Source organism: Somniosus microcephalus, chromosome 16 (genome assembly GCF_052327205.1).
Source record: "Somniosus microcephalus isolate GS21.2 chromosome 16, FLI_Smic_1.0, whole genome shotgun sequence".
In the NCBI taxonomy this organism is placed as follows: Eukaryota; Metazoa; Chordata; class Chondrichthyes; order Squaliformes; family Somniosidae; genus Somniosus; species Somniosus microcephalus.
Window position 1 is genome coordinate 75,742,479 of NC_141002.1, and position 22,411 is coordinate 75,764,889.

Consider the following 22,411-nt stretch of genomic DNA (forward strand, 5'->3'; position numbering starts at 1 on the left):
AAGCAATGTGTTTCCCACCTGATTCACTGATCCTCCAGGAAGCCCACCCACTTCCACAGCAAAATTTCTTGTGGGTCAGCCTATTTAAAGCAGGAATGCACCTCTTAAATCAAGGTTATATTCCCTTCTGCAAGAGCTTTATGTTGGAGTGGTACAGAAAAAAATTGAGTCGGCATGAGTCGCATGCAAGCCCTAAGATTTTCTGAGGCTTCCCTGGTGGTCCTGCTTAAAGTGGTCTGGGCAAGGAGGGAAGATTGCTAAGGTTGTCAGCTCCAGGAGCATCACCCCATGGATCTCAATCCACTTCAGGAAGTGCTTCAATTGTTAAGCTGGATTAATCCCATACTGCCTTACCAATGGTTCGCAAAGCATGATGGACTACTTGACATGGGTGAATGGTTTAAATGTAAAAAAAACTGATGCAGGACTGTGGGAATGCAGTACAAATAGATAAGAAAGAACAGAAACAGAATGTTTATAGAACAGAGTAGAGACAGTCTCAGGGCCGAATTTTGTTGAAAGCTAAAGTGAATTTTAAACAGAACTCTGTAAAAAGAAACAAACGACTTGTGTAGCGTGTGATCGCCTAGTTTTCTGTTTACACATGACTTGCAATTTATGAAAATGTATAAATATTATAGCCCCGTGAGTCTCGGCGCTCACTCTTTGGGAGGCATACTTGTGTGCAGAGACACAAAGAGTTTCTCAGAGTGAAGTCCAGTACCGGTGACCGGAATAAAACTTTACTTATTTTACAGTTTCTGACTTTGTGTATTACTGAGAAAGTGACAATAGATTGACCGGCGTGTTGAGTCTCCTAAAGCAGCGAACCCTGATACCCCGAGTTAGGGGTAGATCCTCCTCACAGAAGCGAGGGGTTAACAATTCTGGCGACGAGGATGGGATTCCAAAGCACTTCGGTCCAAATCGCAGCGGTCTAGGCTGACAAGTCGCTTTCGGACTACTGTGCAACTAAGTGGCCACAGGTAAGATTTTTACCTTTTTGCTCTGTCTGATACGAAGTGACTTGGCGCATTCGCTGATGATCCTGGCCTAGTGCTGACGGAATCCTTTAGGTAGGAATTCGGAAGATAACACTTTCTCAAAGTCAGATTACCCTAAACCGCAAAATCAGATAAAGCATATGGTAGGTTAAAGGCCTTTGGGTGTGAGTCCCATAAAAAGGTTAAAGTCCTTTGGGTTCGTAGTCCCATAAACAGGTTCAAGTCCTTTGGGTTCGAGTCCCATAAATAGGTTCAAGTCCTTTGGGTTCGAGTCCCATAAATAGGTTCAAGTCCTTTGGGTTCGAGTCCCATAAAGTGTGTAAAGGGTTAAGCGCATTAAACCAGTTCGCAAGTACGTACACAAATTGGAAAAAAATCAAGTACGTACTAAGAGTGAGAAAATGGGGGTAGGAAAAAATAAGAGTGGGGAAAGTGGGGGCAGGAAATATAATAATTGAACAAAATAAGAAAAAAAAGGGGAAAAAAGATAAACTTAAAGTTTTACCGACATGGAAGTTATTAACATTTGTGCCGAGACAAATAAAACACAAGATTTGCTGAGTGAAAGGATCCTTAAAAAAAATGCTGGAATTTCAGTTTGTGTGAAAGTGTGACTGTTTTCCTGACTATGAATGTTTAAGATGTTACAGTATTTTTGTCTGAAAAGTCTGTCTTTAAAAGAAAGATTCTGTTATGCATGTTTTAGCTCCACCCACTTCTTTGTGTTAAAAGCGCTTAAAAATGTTTGTCTTGTCTTGGATTTTGGAAGTTTTAAGAATGTGCGAATAAGATTGTGCCCCAAGAAGAAAAAATCTTTGAACTACAATTTAAATTAAGCTGGTGTGTAAAAACTGAGAAGAACAACAAAAAGTTTGTTTAACAAAAGATTAAGTTTCAGTCTAAGATTTAACCTTGGAGTCGCAGTTGCTATGGTGAAATCTTCTAAAGCAGTTTGATTTGATTTGTTTTGTGAAAGACTAATTTTCTCCAGTTATACTCAATGTTTTTACAGTATTTTGGAAAGACATCTGAAGAAAGGACAATAAGAAAATTAATGTGACATAATTTACTGTTTTCTGCAAGAGTGTGCTATTTTGTTTTGTTTGTCTGTTCATAGTTTTACAAAAGATGGGCTTCTGCCTTAAAGTTACAGTTGCCGATGTGCTTGGAAGAAAATTAATTTGAATGTTTACAAGATCTGGATTAAATTGGAGTTATGAGGTTAATTAACCTATTAAAACCAAACTTTCATTGTGGCCACGGTGAAATTCTGGTTGGTGTGAATTTGTGTAGACCGCATTGAATAATACTTAGCTTGTGAATTTTGCTCAATCCCGTCTTTGTCCTTATTACCTCCGTGTTCATGTTTGGTTAAAGTGTAAAAACACAACTGTCTTTTTCAATCGGGAAAGTTTTTTTAAGTTTACGTGAAGTAACGTAATGACGTGCATTTGATAATGTTTTGCTCCACCTTCTTAGAATCCTGCAAAGGAGTTAACCCAACTTTAGTATGAAGTTTAAAGATATTGGACGTTAAATAATTTAAGTTTCTTAATTTTAAGTTAATATTTCCCCAATGACAGAAGGAATTTATGATTTGATAACTTAACCTTGGGCTCTAAGCAGAGTCACAATGGAGTCTCTTCTTTCTTTTGTTATATGGAAGTTACCTTGTAAACTAATTGCAGCACTTCTGTCACTAATGTTAAAACACTGTCTAAGCTACCTAGCCTGAGAATTACTTGTTTCTGAAATTGGAAATGGAGGATAAATTGATAGAAATGAAATTGAACATTAACAAAACCTGCCGGTACAATAATACTGCTGTTTGGTTTTTGGGATAATTTTGAAATGACGAAATGGACTCAGGCACTATATATTGGGTTACTTTTGGGAAAATAAAATATCCTCTATAATAATGATAAATAAAAAAGTGTTAATAACTTGGATCAAGTGAGAACGTTTGATCTATGTTTTCTATCTTAAATATTGTACTGGACAGTAAAGTTTCTCCAGGACTCATGAATGAGATATGAATGGTAATTAAAGGAAAGTGATTGAAAGTGTAAGATGTAGTTAAGAATAATAAAAAACTGCCGAGTGTGTGCTCATTCATTTTCAGTGTACTGTCCCTTTAAAAGCCTGTGCTTCCCTCTTCGAGGTCACAGGCTGCGCGCTTTCTCTCTCTCTCTCTCTCTCTCTCTTTCTCTCTCGCGATCATGACTGCAGCTAGAAGTTGTGATTGAAGTTGCATGGTGTGTGTGTGTGTCAACTAATGTGCAATGTGCAATGAATTACGAAATGAGAATGTACCCGATGGCTGAGAAATCGGCTAAAGACGTGACGGCAGCTGTGGATAAAGTAGAGCAGGATATGTTAATTATGAAACAAGCTTTTGAACAATTGCCATACGATGAAGCATCAGAGGATGATGAAATTATCACTCAAACGTTGGTGAGATTGGGGGAATTATTGGCTTCAGCTCAGTCCCGGCAACAGCGATGGATTGCCAAATAGATACAAAATTCATTTTGAACCATTTGTCAAGGGAAGGGTATGTAGTATCAAAAGCAAAGATTCAATTTTGCAAAAAGCATGTAACATACTTAGGGCACATTCTGACACCAGATGAAAAAGTCCTGCTCTCAGAAAGGACCCAAACAATATCCCAACATCCGGAACCTACCAGTAAAAGAGGAATACGAGCATTTTTAGGATTAATAAATTTCTGCAGGACAGATGGATACCAGAAATCACTAAACATACGAGGCCCCTAACTATACTAACAGGATCACAGGTTAGAGAACCGTTCGTTCTATCAGAAGCACAAAGAGATGCGTTCAATTCTTTAAAACAAGCCTTAAGAGAGGCCCCGCCCTTAGGAAGACCAATGTATGATAGACTATTTAGGTTGTATGCGACTACTACCAATTACTGAACAAATTATCCACACAGCACATGACGTCGGCAAGGATAAGTAGATATGAGATTAACCCACAGAACATGTAGGTGAACCAATACATGACTGTGTAACAAAAATTGAGACCCAAACAATAATCAGACCTGATTTAAAGGACGTGCCTTTGAATACCCCAGACCATGAGTACTTTGTGGATGGATCAGCCTCTAGATCAGATACAGGTGAAGGACAGATAAGATACGCAATTATAGAATCACCAAATGTGGTAGAATCAGGGAAACTTCCAAATCATTGGTCAGCACAGAAAGCAGAATTACACGCACTAGCAAGAGCATACGAATTATCAGAAGGGATGAAAGTAAATATTTATACGGACTCGAGATATGCCTTCGGAGTAGCGCATGATTTCGGAATAATATGGAAAAGGAGGGGTTTTCTGACCACATCTGGAACTCCCATATTGAACCAAGTACAGGTAGAAAGATTGACACAGGCAGTATTACTACCCGGGGAATTAGCCATAGTAAAATGCCAGGCACACACACGGTTACATACACAGGTTGCCGAGGGGAATAGATTGGCAGATGAAGCAGCAAAATATGCCGCTATGTATATGGACCAAAAACAAATGCCCCAGTTGGAACAAAAGGAGGGAGGGAAGTAAGTATCCCTCTTGTGCCCCATCGTTGGAAGATGTACAAAAGCACCAGGAGGACACTCCTGAAAATGAAAAACAAAAGTGGATAAAAGAAAATTGTAAAAAGGATCCTTTGACACAACTATATGCCGACCCAAAGGGAAGGATAGTTGCTCCAAATTGGAAAATTCTTGGTACAACCCAAATTGGGAAAAAGTGGCACAGCAGACAATTGATCACTGTCTGATATGTCAGCAACACAACCCAGGAAAAGCCATACCAACAGTAACAGCAACAACTCCTATCCCAGACAGTCCCTTTTCAAATACTACAGTTAGATTTTGTACAATTAGAATCAGCTTATGGATATAAATATGTACTAGTTATCATTGATGTATTTAGTAAATGGATAGAAGCCTTCCCAACAAGGAACAATACTGCGAAGACTGTGTGCAAAATAATACTGAAAGATATTGTGCCAAGGTTTGGAGTGCCAATACAATTGAGTTCCGACAACGGACCACACTTTGTTGCAGAAATGAATGATGAACTTTGCAATGTTCTCAATATTAGACAGCATTTACATTGCCCGCTCCATCCACAATCAGCAGGACTGGTGGAAAGGGCTAATGGAGCCCTAAAACTAAAATCGGCCAAACTTTGTGTAGAAACCAAATTAAAATGGCCAGAAGTATTACCAATGAAAGACAGGATTATCACCAGCAGAAATTATCTTCGGAAAACCTTTAAGAACCCCGTTCTCGGCTCCCATCCAAGACGACAGACAAATAGATATTCATGTAATGGACAATCAGATTATGTCTTCTTGTATGTCACTAACCTCTGCTTTAAAGTTGTCTCATCAACAGGTAACAGCTGTTACTAAACCAACACCAGAGGACGCCTGTCATCGACTCAAACCGGGTGATTACGTCTTCGTAAAGAATTTCTACCGAAAAGGACTAGAACCCAGGTGGAAGGGACCCTATCAAGTACTGTTAACCACGCATACCGCAGTGAAGGTCGAAGGAAAGACAAAATAGATTCACGCTTCACACTGCAAGTTGTCATCACCGCTCTTGTCATAATGGACATAACCTCAACAGCGAGAAAGGGGACCCGAGGCGGGGTAACATCAGGAAAGATAGAAGAAACAGAGGATACCCCAGGCGGGGCAGAATTAATGGAGCACACCGAAAGAGAAGATCCGAAGCAATGTAGAGGAGACCCCAGGCGGGGCAGAATAATCTTTAAATATGTAACGGATGTATGGAATAGTTGACACCCTGTGCAGTATGTAGAGAAAAGGTCACGGTTATCATGTAATGATAAAAGGAGGGAATGTTAAGCTGGATTAATCCCATATTGCCTTACCAATGGTTCACAAAGCATGATGGACTACTTGACATGGGTGAATGGTTTAAATGTAAAAAAAAACTGATGCAGGACTGTGGGAATGCAGTACAAATAGATAAGAAAGAACAGAAACAGAATGTTTATAGAACAGAGTAGAGACAGTCTCAGGGCCGAATTTTGTTGAAAGCTAAAGTGAATTTTAAACAGAACTCTGTAAAAAGAAACAAACGACTTGTGTAGCGTGTGATCGCCTAGTTTTCTGTTTACACATGACTTGCAATTTATGAAAATGTATAAATATTATAGCCCCGTGAGTCTCGGCGCTCACTCTTTGGGAGGCATACTTGTGTGCAGAGACACAAAGGCCTAGAAATTCATTGACGCCACTTTTGGGGCGCTAAAGTGGGGCGTCCGCTAAAGTTAGCGGCCGCCGCCAAATCTAGGCCACTTCTCCGATATTCATTAGCTTCGCCCTACTAGTTCGGGCGAGCGCTAAAACTGCTGTTGGACGCCTCTCTTTGGGCGCTAAGCCGGAGGTGGTGATCGATAGCGCCGAGGCCGGGCGCAGCGCAGGTGCGGCCATCTCGTGACTGACAGCAGACACCCTGGCGCCGGCCAGCTCTTAAGGGGGAAGGGTCGACTGTGTCTGCTGCCACGCCCTGGATAGTGGAGCCCTCCAGCTAGGCCTGAACACTGCTGCTGGACCCAAATAGCGCCTGAAGACATGGAGAAGGCCCGTGAACGTGCGCAGCGCTTCTCAGAGCGTGATCTGAGTGTGCTGCTTGCTGCTGTGGAGAAGAGGCGCCATGTTTTGTACCCGGACAATGGCAAGAAGGCGACGGTCCGCGTCTACAGGAGAGCCTGGAGGCATGTCGCCAGCAAGCTGTCAGCCAACAGCGACGTCCCCAGGACCGGTGCCCAATGCCGCAAAAAGATAAATGACCTCACACGCATTGTCAGGGTGAGTACCCTTTCCAATGACCTCCTCATCCTTGCATGTGCACCTCACATTATGGGCAAAGGGACCTGAAAGTTCTAATGGCCAGCCTTCATCCAGCAGCTATGGCACAGGCATGAGCATCAATTGCACATTCTGCACTGAACACACTGGCCAAGCTATTCCACCATGGGAGGCAGTGCACACCAGATCATGGCGACACACTGGCCAGGCTATTCCACCATGGGAGGCAGTGCACACCAGATCATGGCGACACACTGGCCAGGCTATTCCACCATGGGAGGCAGTGCACACAAGATCACGGCGACACACTGTACTTAGAGGCCGTCCTTTCTCTTGCAGGCCAAGCTGGCGAATAATCGCAGGAGCCGGACTGCGACCGGGGGAGGACGACCCCATATCCAGCCACTCACCGACCTGCAACATCGCGTGGAGCGCCTCATGGGTTGCCGGGTGATTGGGCCCGTTGCATGTGGAGATGCCGACCCTGTTCTGGGAAGCAATGGTAAGGACATCACCTTTTGCACCTCTCTCGTCCCACTTGCGCATCAGATCTACATCCTTTGCCACTGTCCGACCAATGCGCTGAATGCCACCACTCATTCATCCCGCACTGACGCCTTCTCCTCACTCTAAAGCTACTCTTGTGCCTTCCTGCTTTCAGATGGTCAAGAGGAGGTCCCTCAACTTGCCAGTGACAGACCCTCCGAGGAGGAGCAGGAGGAGGAGCAAGAGGAAGGCGGCCCATCAGGGGAACCGTCAGCCGCGGCCACCCAGGCCAATGTAGGGGACACGTCTTCCCTGGAGGGCAGCGTGGCGGAAGTGTCGAAGGGGAGGGGAGCTCCTGGGACCTGCGTGCTGCAGAAAGGCGGGAGGGGGGTGGAAGCTCGGCGGCCTTCTCCCCAGAGGGGGGATGCATCGGAGGGGAATCCAATTGCTGGGCCCAGCGGCCTCCAGCAACGCAGGAAGGGTCGGCCAGCTCGGCGGCCTTCTCCCCAGAGGGAGAGTCCGGCCTCCAGTCAGGAGATGCTCTTCGCCAAGGAGATGGAACGCCTCGAAGACTTGTCCGCGGACTCGGAGCGCCGGCTCACGGAGCTCATGGCGGCAGTGGCACGGTTGCCTGAGTCCATCGATTCCCTCTCTCGGAGTGTGGCCGAGTTCGGGCCCTTAGAGGCCACCAGTCGGGCGGAATACCGGGCAGACCTTTCAGCGACTGGCCAGGTGATTAGTGGTGCCGTCCAGTCACTGGCTGCTCTGCTGCGGGCAGTGAACAGGTCAACACGGGCACTCACTGCTGCCACACTCGCTGTGTCAGCCAGGTATCGCCAGGGCACCCGGCGCGCTGCAGCAGCACATCGGTCTGTCCCTCGGCAGATTGGTGCGCATGCTGCAGTGCTGGCCCGGGCGAGTGCCAGTGTCTCAGGCGACCAGCGAGCGCCTGCCATCCGCCAGCTTGCCGCCATTCCTCCAGCCGCCACTGCCACTCCCCCAGTGGAGCTGCCAGGAGCTGCTGCAGCGACTGATGCTGGCCAGCCACAGCTGCAGCAATCAACAGCCCGCCGCTCGACACCCAGACCTCGACTAGGCCGACCCCCAAGGGCATCTGCCGTCACGACATGTGCCCCTCAGGAGCCTGCCCCCAGCCTTGCAGCAGCCAATGGCCTTACTTTGAGGCGGAGCAGCAGGGCGGGCAGGGGCCACCCAAAGATGGTCAAGGCATCGCCCTAGCGGGCCAAATAGTCGAATGTGTGGCCATTTGTGTTTGTTTCTTGAGGCCGAGAATTGGATGTTTGTTTTTTGAAGGCCGATGATGTGATGTTTGTTTTGGACGAAGGCCGAGAATGACGGCCATTTTAGTTGCCCTATTTTGTTAATCCTCCCCAGGTTGTGGGAGCGAGTAATGTGTTTGAGTGTTTTTTGGGGGTTTCTTCTGTTTTTGGTTTTCATGTGGGAAGGGCCCAGAGATTGTACAATAAAGCATTTTATTTATTCACATTGTCCATGTTTGATCTTTGAAGTGTTTGTTGCCTTAACCGGCTGAGGGCTTGCGGAGCGGCTGCAATCATGTTCTATCATTGGCACAAGCCATTCCCTGACAGGGGGCCTAGAAGTGACGTTCAATAAGCCGACGACGGGCGGCCCTTGGACCTTGTGCGTCCCTCCTGGGCTGGTACTCCTCGTCCTCGTCGTCCTCATGCTCCTCCTGCTCCTCCTCCTGAGGTGGTGGTCCAACGTGAGGTGGCAGTGCCTGAGTCCTGCGGATAGCCAGGTTGTGCAGCATGCAGCAAACGACGACGAATTGGGAGACTCGATCCTGCGAATACTGGAGGGCTCCCCCGGAGCGGTCGAGACAGCGGAACCGTTGCTTGAGCACGCCGATTGTTTGTTCTATGAGGTTCCTTGTCGCTTGATGGCTCTCGTTGTATGCCTCTTCAGCAGGGGTCGTGGGCGCGCGGAGCGGGGTCATGAGCCAGGTACACAAAGGATAGCCTTTGTCCCCGATAAGCCATCCTCTTGGGGGAGGCTGTGCCTGGAACATGTCAGCCACAGTTGTCTGTCGCAGGATAAAGGCATCGTGGCTGCTGCCTGGAAAGCGGGCATTGACAGCTAGGATGCGCTGCCTGTGGTCACACACCAGCTGTACATTGAGGGAATGGTAGCCCTTCCGGTTGCGGTAATCCTCGGCATGCTCAAGAGGTGCCCGCAAAGCCACATGCGTGCAGTCAATGGCGCCCTGCACCATGGGGAAGCCCGCTATTCTTGCAAACCCCACTGCACGCTGCTGCTGCTTGTCCAGGGTCATGGGGAAGGAGATGAATTGATGTCTCCTTCTGAAAAGGGCTTCGGTCACCTGGCGGATGCAGCAATGCACGGCGAACTGGGAGATGTTAGCGATGTCCCCAGTAGCGGATTGGAAGGAGCCGGAGGCATAGAAGTTGAGAGCCACCGTCACCTTCACTGCCAACGACAAAGACGTCCTGCGCATCAGCTGTGGCTGCAGATCTCTCTGAAGCAGCCGGCAGATGTCTGTAACCACCTCCCTTCGGAATCGCAGCCTCCTAACACACATCGCGGCAGACATGGTCAGATAGGAGGTCTGCTGGCGGTATACCCTGCGTGGGTAAGGCCTCAGTTGGCGACGCCTGTTGCCCCCTCTGCATCTAGCCAGGGCTGCCACTCTCTCACGGCGTCTGTAAGCCCTTCTGGCATAAGGCTGAAATTCAGCGTTGCCACCCAATGCAGCCCCCATTATATGCTGGCAAACACTGAGCTCTGAATGAAGGCTAAGATAATTGGTAAGCTCTGGCCTGAGCCAAAAATACCTGTCCAAGTGTTGGTCCAAAGCAGTAAACTCTCCTCCTTGGTCTCTGTCCAAAAAACCGTTGCACAAGAGTGAATGCTGCAAAATGGCTGGCCTTTATACTGCTGGGTAAGTGCCCTTTAATTAGCGCTCCCCCCGGCCCGGCTGGCCTGTGTACCGTTCCACTTCACAGTCGCTCGGGACGCCCGGCGCACAATGGGCCGGCGCGAGTGAAGTTCCGGTTTGGGGCGCACAAAGGGCGTTGCACTATTAAATGACGTCATGATCTGCGCGCGCAGCAGGGCGCGCGTGCTAAGACTTTGCGCCGGCGCTAAATGTGTCCTGAAGTTGGGGAGAGGCGCAGATCGCGCTGCGCCCGGGCGATAAGCGCCTAGCGCTCGAGATCTACTCCCCCTAAGGCGCTAACGGCTGGCGCGCCCAACTGAATTTCTAGGCCAAAGAGTTTCTCAGAGTGAAGTCCAGTACTGGTGACCAGAATAAAACTTTACTTATTTTACAGTTTCTGACTTTGTGTATTACTGAGAAAGTGACAATAGACTGACCGGCGTGTTGAGTCTCCTAAAGCAGCGAACCCTGATACCCCGAGTTAGAGGTAGATCCTCCTCACAGAAGCGAGGGGTTAACACAATGACCTCACAAGAGTAGTAATTTCTCCAGCTCTCTCAACAACACATGGCAACAGTCCTTTCCACCCCTCACCATCGCTCAACATTTCCCTCCCCTCCATCACATCCTTCAACACCGAGCACAAGGTCACATTATACCACTTCTCATTCTCATTACGAACGCACACTCACCTCTTCCTTGCTCATTTCACAACACGCACTAGGACGATTCACTTCTCATTTGCTAGCCTTTGCACAGTCACCAACTTTTTTCGTGCATCCTTTCTCACTTCACACTCCACATACCTGCTTTCACTTCAACACCTCCCCATTCTGATTGCCTCCTGCTTCTTCTCCCTCTCAGCATCTAAACAACAAGCAGAAGTCACACATCTGCATTCTCCTTTCTAGGAGACACTCTCTTCCTCTCTTTGCAGGACAAGACTGTGCACAACAGGAGAGGAGTAAAACCAGAAGAGGACCATCCAACCTCATGGTGCTGTTGCAGCTGGAGCAACAAGCACTCAAGATCAGTGGCCCTGAAGAGCTATCAGGATAGGATAAGTTGAGGCTGAGGTCTTTAGTAAATAGGGTCTCCAACCATTACTTGCACCCCTTCATGAACCTCTGAGAAAAACAGACAACCACACAGCTTGACTACATTAAGCTGTATTGTGATGCCTGTCACCTGCTACAGTCCAGCCTCTCAGTACTATCATAACTCATCCCTTTTCTCTTTACTCTGGATCCTTTTCAACTGCCACAGCACACAGAAGACACCTAAGAGGAGGAGAATCCTTCTGAGGTGGCACTGTCACATGTGCCATTAGTCCCAATCACCAGCAGAGATTGACATGCCAGCTGAGTTAGAGAGTGAGGTTGAGGAGTCTGAACATGGTGAATCACTCAGCACTAGTGAGCAGCATCAGGTACTGATATCATGGACAGCCCAGGAGACAGCTTACCAGAGGGCAAAGTCTCCCAGCTCTGCTGAGGAATACAAACATATGACATCAGGAGCCAAGCAATGAGAAGAAAACTGTGGCCCATTTTGTCTGGGCCATATTGTAGGGAGCCGCCAGAGCGATCAAGGCACCTGAATCTTTGCTTCAAAATGCCAATGGTATGCTTTATAATGTTTCTGGTGATCACATGGTTCTCATTGTACCTGTGTTGCTCAGGCATGCTAGGGTTACAAAGGGGTGTCATCAGCAATGTGTGGAAGGGGTATCCAGTGTCCCCTAGCAGCCATCCTCTGACATTCTTGGATGGGTGGAAAAGTGGTGGGATGGATGAGCTGCTGCTACATGAGTCTAGTCTATTTTGCCCAGAACAGAAGGAAAACTGGCCACGGCTGAAAATCCCAGAGCTCTCTCATTCTGGCTGTTACTGTCCATTGCAAAAATACTGTACTGTTTTGCTCTGACAAGGAAGCAATTGGTGCCCTGTTTGACACTGCTGTACACTGCAGACTGCAAGATGTGGGTGATGTCGCCTGTCACAGCTGGAAGCAGCCTGTGGCAAAAAGTTGAAAGCATTGGTGACTTTAACAGCCACTGGCAAAGCATGGCTCCCTGGTCCAGTAGGCACCAAATCCTACTGCAACAGGCTGCATAGGAGCCTGAAAGGTTTTGACAGAGTAGATAGAGAGAGTGTTTCCACTTGTGGGGAAAAGCATAACTAGAGGCCATCAATATAAGCTAGTCACCAAGAAATCAAATAGGGAATTCAGAAAAAGACTTCTTTACCCAAAGAGTAGTGAGAATGTGGAACTCGCTATCACAGGGAGTAGCTGAGGCAAATAGTATAGATGCATTTAAGGGGAGGCTAGATAAGCATATGAGGAAGAAGGGAATAGAGAATTATGCTGACAGAGTTAGATGAGAAAAGACAGGAGGAGCATAAACACCGGCATGGACTGGTTGGGTCAAATGGCCTGTTTCTGTGCCGTATATCCTATGTAATCCTAAGTAATCCTAGGTCAGCAACAGCCTGCTTGGTGAAGCACAGCCTCCTACTGCACTACTCAGAAATATCCAAGAAAGTAACTCTTGATCTTGTGGGCTGGGTAAGGTTTTCTTCAAGCAGCACTCATCACATACTGTCTTCCAACAGACCCACCTGCTGCTTGTCTTCATTTTTCAAACGGCTGTTGTTTCTCTTCCTCCAACTGTTTGTCCATTTGAAGGAGTGAAGCAAATACAGTACACACAATAAGCAGTTAGTGCTTAATGAGAGTAGGTTAGGGGAAAAAAATCAGAAAGAAGTAAACTGGAAGCTTTGTAATGTACTACATACAATGACAGAAAGAAGAACTTGGATTTATATAGTGCATTTCACGACTTCAGGACGTCCCAAAGCACTCTACAGCCAATGAAGTACTTTTTGAAGTTTAGTCACTTATGATGTAGGAAACATGGCAGCCAATTTATGCACAGCAAGATCCCCAAAAAAGCAACGAGATAATAAATATAAACAGAAAATGGGAGTTGGAATGACGTATGAGGAGAGGTTGGGTCGATTGGGCTTATATTCGCTGGAGTTTAAAAGAATGAGAGGGGATCTCATTGAAACTTATAAAATTCTAACAGGACTAGACAGACTAGATGCAGGAAGAATGTTCCCGATGGCGGGGGAGTCCAGAACCAAGGGTCACAGTCTAAAGATAAGGGGTAAGCCATTAAGGACTGAGATGAGGAAGAATTTCTTCACCCAGAGAGTGGTGAACCTGTGGAATTCTCTACCACACAAGGCAGTTGAGGCCAATTCATTAAATATATTCAAGAAGGAGTTAGATATATTTCTTAAAGCTAAAGGGATCAAGGGATATGGGGAGAAAGCAGGGACAGGGTACTGAATTTGGATGATCAGCCATGATCTCATTAAATGGCGGAGCAGGCTCGAGGGGCCGAATGGCCTACTCCTGCTCCTATCTTCTATGTTTCTATGGAAGAGTTTCGGGAGCCAGAGGAGCATTGGGGGGCAGGGGGGAGGGGTTGGGAGCCAAAGGAGCATCGGTGAGAGGGGCGGGGGGGGTGGGGCCATAGTCAGGACTCAGGAGCCGGAAGAGTTTCAGTGGCTAGAGGAGCATCGGGTGGGGTCGGTGTTTCGGGGCCGGAGGAGCATCAGGGTTGCTGAGTGGAGGCCAGAAAGGCAATCAGCAGCTGGAGTGGGGAGGTCAGAGGTCAGAGGCTGGAGTAGGGATCGGAGGCCTTGGGGGGGGGGGGGAAGTAAGGGGGAGATTGGAGGCATCGGGGGGGTGATCAGAGGCCTCGTGGAGGGGGAATTGGAGGCATCGGGGGCAGGGAGGTCACGGAGATCATAGGCCTTGGAGACCTCGTAGGGGGGTGATCGGAGGCCTCATGGAGGGAGATCGGAGGCCTCGGGGTGTCTGGCCATGGGGGATGGGTGAAGCAGGGACGCTGGAACCAGCAGGTAAGTGAAAAGGCACTTACCTCCTGGATCCAACAGTCCTTGCCTTACTTTAGCTGGCAGGTTCCCCGAGGCCTGGGAAACCTGACCAGCCAGTGTTAAATTTGTAATGGTGGATCACCATGAGGTACGCCAGCCTCATAATATTTAAATGAGCAACCCATTTCCTTGGGGTCGGTCCCCAGCAATCGGGAGGGGGGAGGGAGCAGGTGGTTGAGGTTTAGGACTTTATTGTCCTTTCTGACACTCAAGTGCAGTACTGAGGGAGTGCTGCACTGTCGGAGGTGCCGTCTTTTGGATGAGACGTTATGTGAAGGAATACATATGTACATACGAACATACGAATTAGGAGCAGGAGTAGGCCACTCGGCCCTTCGAGTCTGCTCCGTCATTCAATAAGATCATGGCTGATCTGATTACTCCACATTCCCGCCTACCCCCGATAACTTTTCACCCCCTTGCTTACCAAGAATCTATCATCCTCTGCCTTAAAAATATTCAAAGACTCCGCTTCCACTGCCCTCTGAGGAAGAGAGTTCCAAAGACTCAACCCTCAGAAAAAAATTCTCCTCATCTCTGTCTTAAATGGGCGACCCCTTACTTTTAAACAGTGACCCCTAGTTCTAGATTCTCCCACAAGAGGAAACATCCTCTCCACATCCACCCTGTCCAGACCCCTCAGGATCTTATATGTTTCAATCAAGTCACCTCTTCTTCTAAACTCCAACGGATACAAGCCTAGCCTGTCCAACCTTTCCTCATAAGACAACCTGCCCATTCCAGGTATTAGTCTGGTTAAACTTCTCTGAACTGCCTCCAATGGATTTACATCCTTCCTTAAATAAGGAGACCAAGACTGTACACAGTACTCCAGATGTGGACTCACCAATGCCCTGTACAACTGAAGCATAACCTCCCTACTTTTGTATTCAATTCCCCTCGCAATAAATGATAACATTCTATTAGCTTTCCTAATTACTTGCTGTACCTGCATAGTAACCTTTTGTGATTCATGCACTAGGACACCCAGATCCCTCTGCATCTCAGAGCTCTGCAATATCTCACCATTTAGATAATATGCTTCTTTTTTATTCTTCCTGCCAAAATGGACAACTTCACATTTTCCCACATTATACTCCATCTGCCAGATCTTTGCCCACTAACTTAACTTATCTATATCCCTTTGTAGCCTCCATATGTCCTCTTCACAATTTACTTTCCTATCTATCTTTGTGTCATCAGCAAATTTAGCAACCATACCTTCAGTCCCTTCATCCAAGTCATTTATATAAATTGTAATAAGTTGAAGCCCCAGCACTGATCCCTGTGGCACACCACTCGTTACATCTTGCCAATCAGAAAATTACCCATTTATGCCTACCCTCTGTTTCCTGTTAGCTAGCCAATCTTCTATCCATGCCAATATGTTACCCCCTACACCATGAGCTTTTATTTTACACAATAACCTTTGATGTGGCGCCTTATCAAATGCCTTCTGGAAATCTAAGTACAGTACATCCACCAGTTCCCCTTTATCCACAGCACATGTTACTTCCTCAAAGAACACCAATAAATTGGTTAAACATGATTTCCCTTGCACAAAACCATGTTGACTCTGCCTGATTTCTTTGAACTTTTCTAAATGCCCTGCTATAACGTCTTTAATAATAGCTTCTAACATCTTCCCTATGACAGATGTTAAGCTAACTGGCCTGCAGTTTCCTGCTTTCTGTCTCCCTCCCTTTTTGAATAAAGGAGTTACATTTGCTATTTTCCAATCTAATGGAACCTTCCCCGAATCTAGGGAATTTTGGAAAATTAAAACCAACGCATCAACTATCTCACTAGCTACTTCGTTTAAGACCCTAGGATGAAGTCCATCAGGACCCGGGGACTTGTCAGCCCGCAGCTCCAACAATTTGTTCAGTACCACTTCCCTGGTGATTATAATTTTCTTGAGTTCCTCCCTCCCTTCCATTTCCTGATTTACAGCTATTTCTGGGATGTTACTTGTATCCTCTATAGTAAAAACTGATGCAAAATACCTGTTCAATTCAACTGCCTACTCCTTATTTTCCATTATTAATTCCCCAGACTCACATTTTATAGGACCAACGCTCACTTTGTTAATTATTTTCTTTTTTAAATATCTATAGAAACTCTTACTATCTGTTTTTATATTTCTAGCTAGCTTTCTCTCGTACTCTAATTTTTCTCTCCTTATTAATCTTTTAGTCATTCTTTGCCGATTTTTATATTCTGTCCAATCTTCTGACCTGCCACCCATCTTTGTGCAATTATATGCTTTTTCTTTAAGTTTAATACTATCTTTAACTTTTTTAGTTAACTACGGATGGTGGGTCCTCTCCTTGGAATGTTTCTTTCTTGTTGCATTGTATATATTCTCTGTATTTTGAAATATCCCCTTAAATGTCTGCCACTGCAACTCTATTGACCTATCCCTTAACCTAATTTGCCAGTTCACTTTAGCTAGCTTTGCTTTCATGTCCTCATAATTGCCCTTATTTAAGTTTAAAATACTAGTCTTGGACCCACTCTTTTCTCAAACTGAATGTAAAATTCAATCATATGATCGCTGCTACCTAGGGGCGCCTTCATTGAGGTCATTCATTAATCCTATCTCGTTGCACAATACCAGGTCTAGTATAGCCTGCTCTCTGGTTGGCTCCAGAATGTGCTGTTGTAAAAAACTATCCCAAAAACATTCCATGAACTCCTCATCTATGCTACCTTTGCCCATCTGATTTTTCCAGTCTATATGCAGATTAAAATCCCCCCATGATTATTGCCATACCCTTCTGACAAACTCCCATTATTTCTTCCTTTATACTCCATCCTACCATGTGGTTACTGTTAGGGGGCCTGTACACCACTCCCACAAGTTACTTCTTGCCTTTATTATTTCTCATCTCTACCCAAACCGCTTCTACATCCTGGTTTCCTGAACTTAGGTCATCCCTCTCTATTGTACTAATACCATCATTAATTAACAGAGCCACCCCTCCACCTTTTCCCACCTTCCTGTCCTTCCTAAATGTCATGTACCCTTCAATATTCAGGTCCCAATCTATGTCATCCTGCAGCCATATCTCTGTAATGGCTATCAGATCATATTTATTTATTTCTATTTGCGCTATCAGTTCATCTGTTTTGTTTCGAATGCTACATGCATTCAGATGCAGAGCCTTTAGTTTTGTCTTTTTATTATTTTTGTAACCTCTAGCCTTATCTGTTGATTTATTCTTAGATTTGTATCTCTATCCCTTCCTGTCACGGTCTGTTTATCATTTCCCATATTAATACCTTTCTCTATTGCCTTGTCTCTAATCTTTGAATTACCACATCTTCCCAAATTTGATCCCATGCCCCCAATATTTAGTTTAAAGCCCTCTCTACCGCCCTAGTTATACGACTCACCAGAACACTGGTCCCAGCACGGTTCAGGTGAAGACCGTCCCAACGATACAGATCCCACTTTCCCCAGTACTGGTGCCAGTGCCCCAGGAATTGAAACCCATTTCTCCCACACTAGTCTTTCAGCCACGCATTCATCTCTAATTTTATTTACCCTATGCCAATTTGCTCGTGGCTCAGGTAATAATGCATTATTACCCTTGAGGTTCTGCTTTTTAATTTAGCCCCTAGCTGCTCATACTCTCAGCAGAACCTCTTTCCTAGTTCTACCTATGTCGTTGGTACCTACATGGACCACAACCACTGGCTCCTCCCCCTCCCACTGCAAGTTCCTTTCCAGCCCAGAGCAGATGTCCTGAACCCTGGCACCAGGCAGGCAACACAGCCATCTGGACTCTTGCTCTTGGCTGCAGAGAACTGTATCTATCCCCCTGACTATGCTGTCCCCAATTACCACTACATTCCTATTAACTCCCCCCGCTTGAATGGCTTCCTGTACCTCAGTGCCATGGTCAGTTTGCTCATTCACCCTGCAGCCACTGCTTTCATCCATACAGGCCGCAAGAACCTCAAACCTGGTGGACAACTGCAAAAGCCGAGGCTCCTCCACCTCCTGGGTCCCCATACCTGCCTCACTTGCAATCACATCCTCCTGTCCCTGGCCACTGACCAAATCAGAAGACCCTATACTATATAACCTTTTTAGAAAACTATACTATCTTATGAAAGAATTCTGGCCTTGTTGAGATAAGACAGTGGTTGACCCTGAAGAGTACCTTATAAGGAACTCTACCATATAAATTCTTTAAAACATGACAAACTGGGTTTGGAAATTTAGAAACCTAACTATGAAATAGCTATGAAAGAATTCTGGCTATTGAAATAGGACAAGTTGTTGACCCTGAATAAATAACCTTATTGAAACAGAAGAATGGGTGGCTCTGAATGGCTGGCCTTTTGGGAAAAGAACAATGGTCAACCCTGGATAAGTGATTTAAATTAAACCTCTTAAAGATGGCACATAAGATAAGGAACATCTGCCCTCGTAAAGATGACACATAAATAAGGGACATCTGCCTTCACACCTATATGGTAAAAACTCCCAATAACTATTGCCGATGTAGCAGTAAGAATTGCAAGAGGTCAGCACAAAGATGAATAGTGATAATTAACTTGGATCAGCAGAAACCTTATGGGATACAACTGAAAAAGGGTATAAATATTGAAGTCTCAAATGGGATATCAGAATCGCTTTAATCGGGCAAAGCGATTCTCGACTACAAAGGCGGCTCTGTGGTCTTACACTTTGTACCTCGGGGATCGAAGGTAATTTGATATTAATGGATATCCTGTATCGAAAATTTTAAGAACTGTAATACTGTAGCGAAGTTAAGATTTAAAAGTAAGATTCTCTGTTAAAAAGATCGTATTTTTTCTCTTTTTTAGAACTGTTAACGTTGCGATTGACTGATTCACCAACTGTAAATTGCATGTCGATTCTTTTAATGAATCTCTATTTTTAGAATTGTCTCACATAAGTCTTCTGTATCAATAACTCGCAAACTCAATCTCTGTACACTCTTTGGTGGAGGGGTACATTTCTGAAGGAGATCTCCGGACCCTCATAATATCCGGGACGTTACAGTCTGGCTAAACTTATTAAAAGTGCTATCTGGAGGACGGTAACATTCTCGGGTTGCTCCTTTCCTTTAGGGAGAGATAGACTGGACCTTTAGACCCAGTTAAGCATCTTTAGGATTCGGCTACCTCAAACTTTAGTTGAAAGTGAACATCTGAGAAATACGCCTGATCCGGGATAGCCCCAAAGTGGCTAGGACTAATAAATATCCTTTCAGTTAAACTGAGGCCCTGTCTGCTCTCTCAAGTGGATGTAAAAGATCCTATGGCACTATTTCGAATAACAGCCAGGAAGTTATCCCTGGTGTCCTAGCCAATATTTATCCCTCAATTGATATCACTAAAACAGATTATTTTATAATTATCACATTGCTGTTTGTAGGAGCTTGCCATGCACAAATTGGCTGCTCCGTTTCCTACCTTACAACAGTGACTACACTTCAAAAAGTACTTCACTGGCTTTAAAACACTTTGGGACGTCTGGTGGTCATGAAAGGCTCTATATAAATGCAAAACTTTTTTTTTCTATAATGGGGGACCCAAAAATGCACACAGTGGTCTAACCAATGCTTTGTACAAAGTTATCATTGCTTCTTTACTCTTGTACTCTTTGCCCTTATTTATAAAGCCCAAAATGTTGTTGGTCTTTTTATGGTTTCATCTACCTGCACTCACACTCAAGAAATTATGAATGGGAACTTTCTGTTCATCAACATCCTTCAGCATCTTTCCAATGATAGTATACTCTCATTCCTTGTGTTTCCTCCAAAAATGTATTACCTCACACTTATATCCACATTAAATTGCATCTGGCACCAGTTTACCCATTCCACTGACCTGTCTTCCTCAAGCATTTTACCTCCTTGCTATTTGTCAAAACCCCATCATTTGTGTCATCAGCAAATTTTGAGATTGTACTCATCTATCTCAAAAGGGGACCCTGGATCTAACTCCTAGGGTATACTACTTCCAAGCCTTCTTCAATCTGTGCAACACCCTGAGGCCTGACGAGCATGCTGGGCAGATAAAAAAAAAAGCAGTCACTTTCTATTTTTAGGTTGTTTCTGGCATCCCCCCTCCTCAAATCCTCCAGTATGAGAAGGGTTCTATGCAGGCCTCAGCAACATTATTTTGGGATACCCCTACATTAGAATGCCTGATGGGCAGACACATTGGAAACCAAGGTGGAAGGACTAGGAATGCACACCCCTTCCTCTTTCATTTTAATACTAATGGTGAGTCAGTTACTCACAATGAGGGTTGCCCAGAAAGTCCCAGGGCTACATATTGGCAGTAGAGACCTTAATTTCCACCCCAACCCCATCCCCCATTAGGTGGGAACAGGATGTGAGAGTGGTAAAAATCAGGAGGGGTAACTTACCGTCCCTTCCCATTTTCTGCGTGACTGCTGCCATTTTACTGGGGTGCAGTCGGTTGAGGCTCCTGCTACAGGCGGGGGTCTCATGAAAGTGATGCAAATCGGGGTCTTATGATGCAATTAGGAGCCCAACACCATTTTGCCACTGAAACACAGAATTCCTGCCCATTGGTGGCAGATTCATCAGGCCACAGGATTTAAACAGGTAAGCACTTCCAGGCATTCAGATCATTAGCATCTGTATGTTTGTGAAGTTTTTGTATTTGGACTGAATTGAGAGTTACAATAATGGAACGTAATTTGCGGCCCCTATGGGCGCGTACAAGGTGCGCATGCAGCTATAGGGGCCGCGCAAGTTCCGGGTTTTCGCACGCGAAGCGCATGCTCGCAAACCTGGAACTTGCGATCTGTCAAGAATCTTCTTAACAGATCATACGAATCCCCGGGAAAAGGGCAACTGTGGACAGAGAGCTATTTACCCAATTTCTGTCCGGCGAATGCCCGTGAAATTTTATGCCTGGTAAAAGGCCTGCTTTTACCAGCGTAAGAGTTTAAACAAAGAGAAAAATAAAATGTTATCAATAATTTATACATTAAAAAACTGGTGAACAAAGGTAAGTTTATTTTTAGCCCCTTTAAAACATGTAAATTTATTTTTCAAAAAATTAAAAATTTTTAAATATTTAATTAAATGTAATTTTAATTAATTTTTGTGATCAACCACCACCTAGACCGAAGGGTGTGTTGATGTGGGACCGGAGGACACAAGCACAGTCACAAGATTGGTAAATGAAAAACAGCAGTTAGCTGTGTTTTTATTCTCAGAAAACGGGGAAAAAAGGTTCACGCCTGGCAAAATCCAAAAACATAACGTTCAAAAAACTGAAGAACAAAACCATCACCCACCCCGGGTGGTTAGGAAGGCAGTCCTTAAATCAATTTCCTCCAAAAAACAATAAGCCAGGGTTACTTTACCACTGGATCTTTCTCAGCCGGTCCAGGGTCACATCAGGCTCTCAGAACTAAACATTATTCCACCCGGGTTCAACAGCAGACCTCTCTCTGGCAGCTGCAAGCTGGGCCCCAACAGCTGCCAGGTACTCAGGGTCGTGCTCAGGCTCTGAAGGGATGCACTAGTTTGTCTTTTAAACTCGTGAGCTAATGGGTAGATTTGCCTCAGGTGTGTTGGAGGTGGGTGTGGCCATCACCTGAATTGGAGTGAGAGGGGGACGTTGTCTCCATCTGGTGGCCACATACTGTCCATCCACCACAAACCGCCCCCATAGCTCACATTAAAAAAAATTTTTTTAATTTATTTGAAGTGTAGAGGTATTTTTTACGGTATTCCCATTCAGACTTTTGGGGATTCCATACATACAGAATCCCTATAAGCATGAATGGGGATCCCCTTTTATCATTCGTTGGGCTGGCCCACGTGATCTCAGGGGCGCTTGCGAATTGTGTGCGCCCCTGAGATACGTGGGCCTCTACCCACACGTACCCGGAGAGGCCCAGGACCGTGAGTCTCCATACCTCCTGGACCACCAGGTAAGTGGGCATTTTATTTGCAGATCGGAGGCATTTCCCCGTGGGAAGTCTCCGACCGCAAATTCAGGGCCACTGTTTATTTCGGATAGTCTCTCTACTTTACTCATTCTGAAGAGGCTATGAAACTTTATAATGGATGCTGCTCTGGCTGCCTTGTACTGGATGCAGAAAGAGGATA

At 45.6% G+C, this 22,411-nt stretch overlaps 1 protein-coding gene across 1 annotated transcript; it reads left to right on the forward strand.

Annotated features, from left to right (window-relative positions):
* Window positions 1–266: 266 nt before the first annotated feature.
* On the forward strand, window positions 267–9,107 carry LOC147106298 (uncharacterized). The gene is made up of 3 exons (XM_086009288.1): window positions 267–6,878; window positions 7,218–7,380; window positions 7,540–9,107. Exons 1-3 carry the CDS (start codon window positions 6,642–6,644, stop codon window positions 8,601–8,603), a joined length of 1,464 nt encoding a protein of 487 aa, XP_085865414.1. The 5' UTR covers window positions 267–6,641; the 3' UTR covers window positions 8,604–9,107.
* The last annotated feature ends 13,304 nt before the right edge of the window (window positions 9,108–22,411 follow it).

Bases quoted from the DNA above. Each gene is read 5' to 3' on its own strand.
- LOC147106298 (XM_086009288.1), top strand. From the start codon at position 6,642: ATGGAGAAGGCCCGTGAACGTGCGCAGCGCTTCTCAGAGCGTGATCTG. The intron at 6,879-7,217 runs GTGAGTACCCTT...TTTCTCTTGCAG, and splicing joins ACCTCACACGCATTGTCAGG to GCCAAGCTGGCGAATAATCG. The intron at 7,381-7,539 runs GTAAGGACATCA...TCCTGCTTTCAG, and splicing joins CCCTGTTCTGGGAAGCAATG to ATGGTCAAGAGGAGGTCCCT.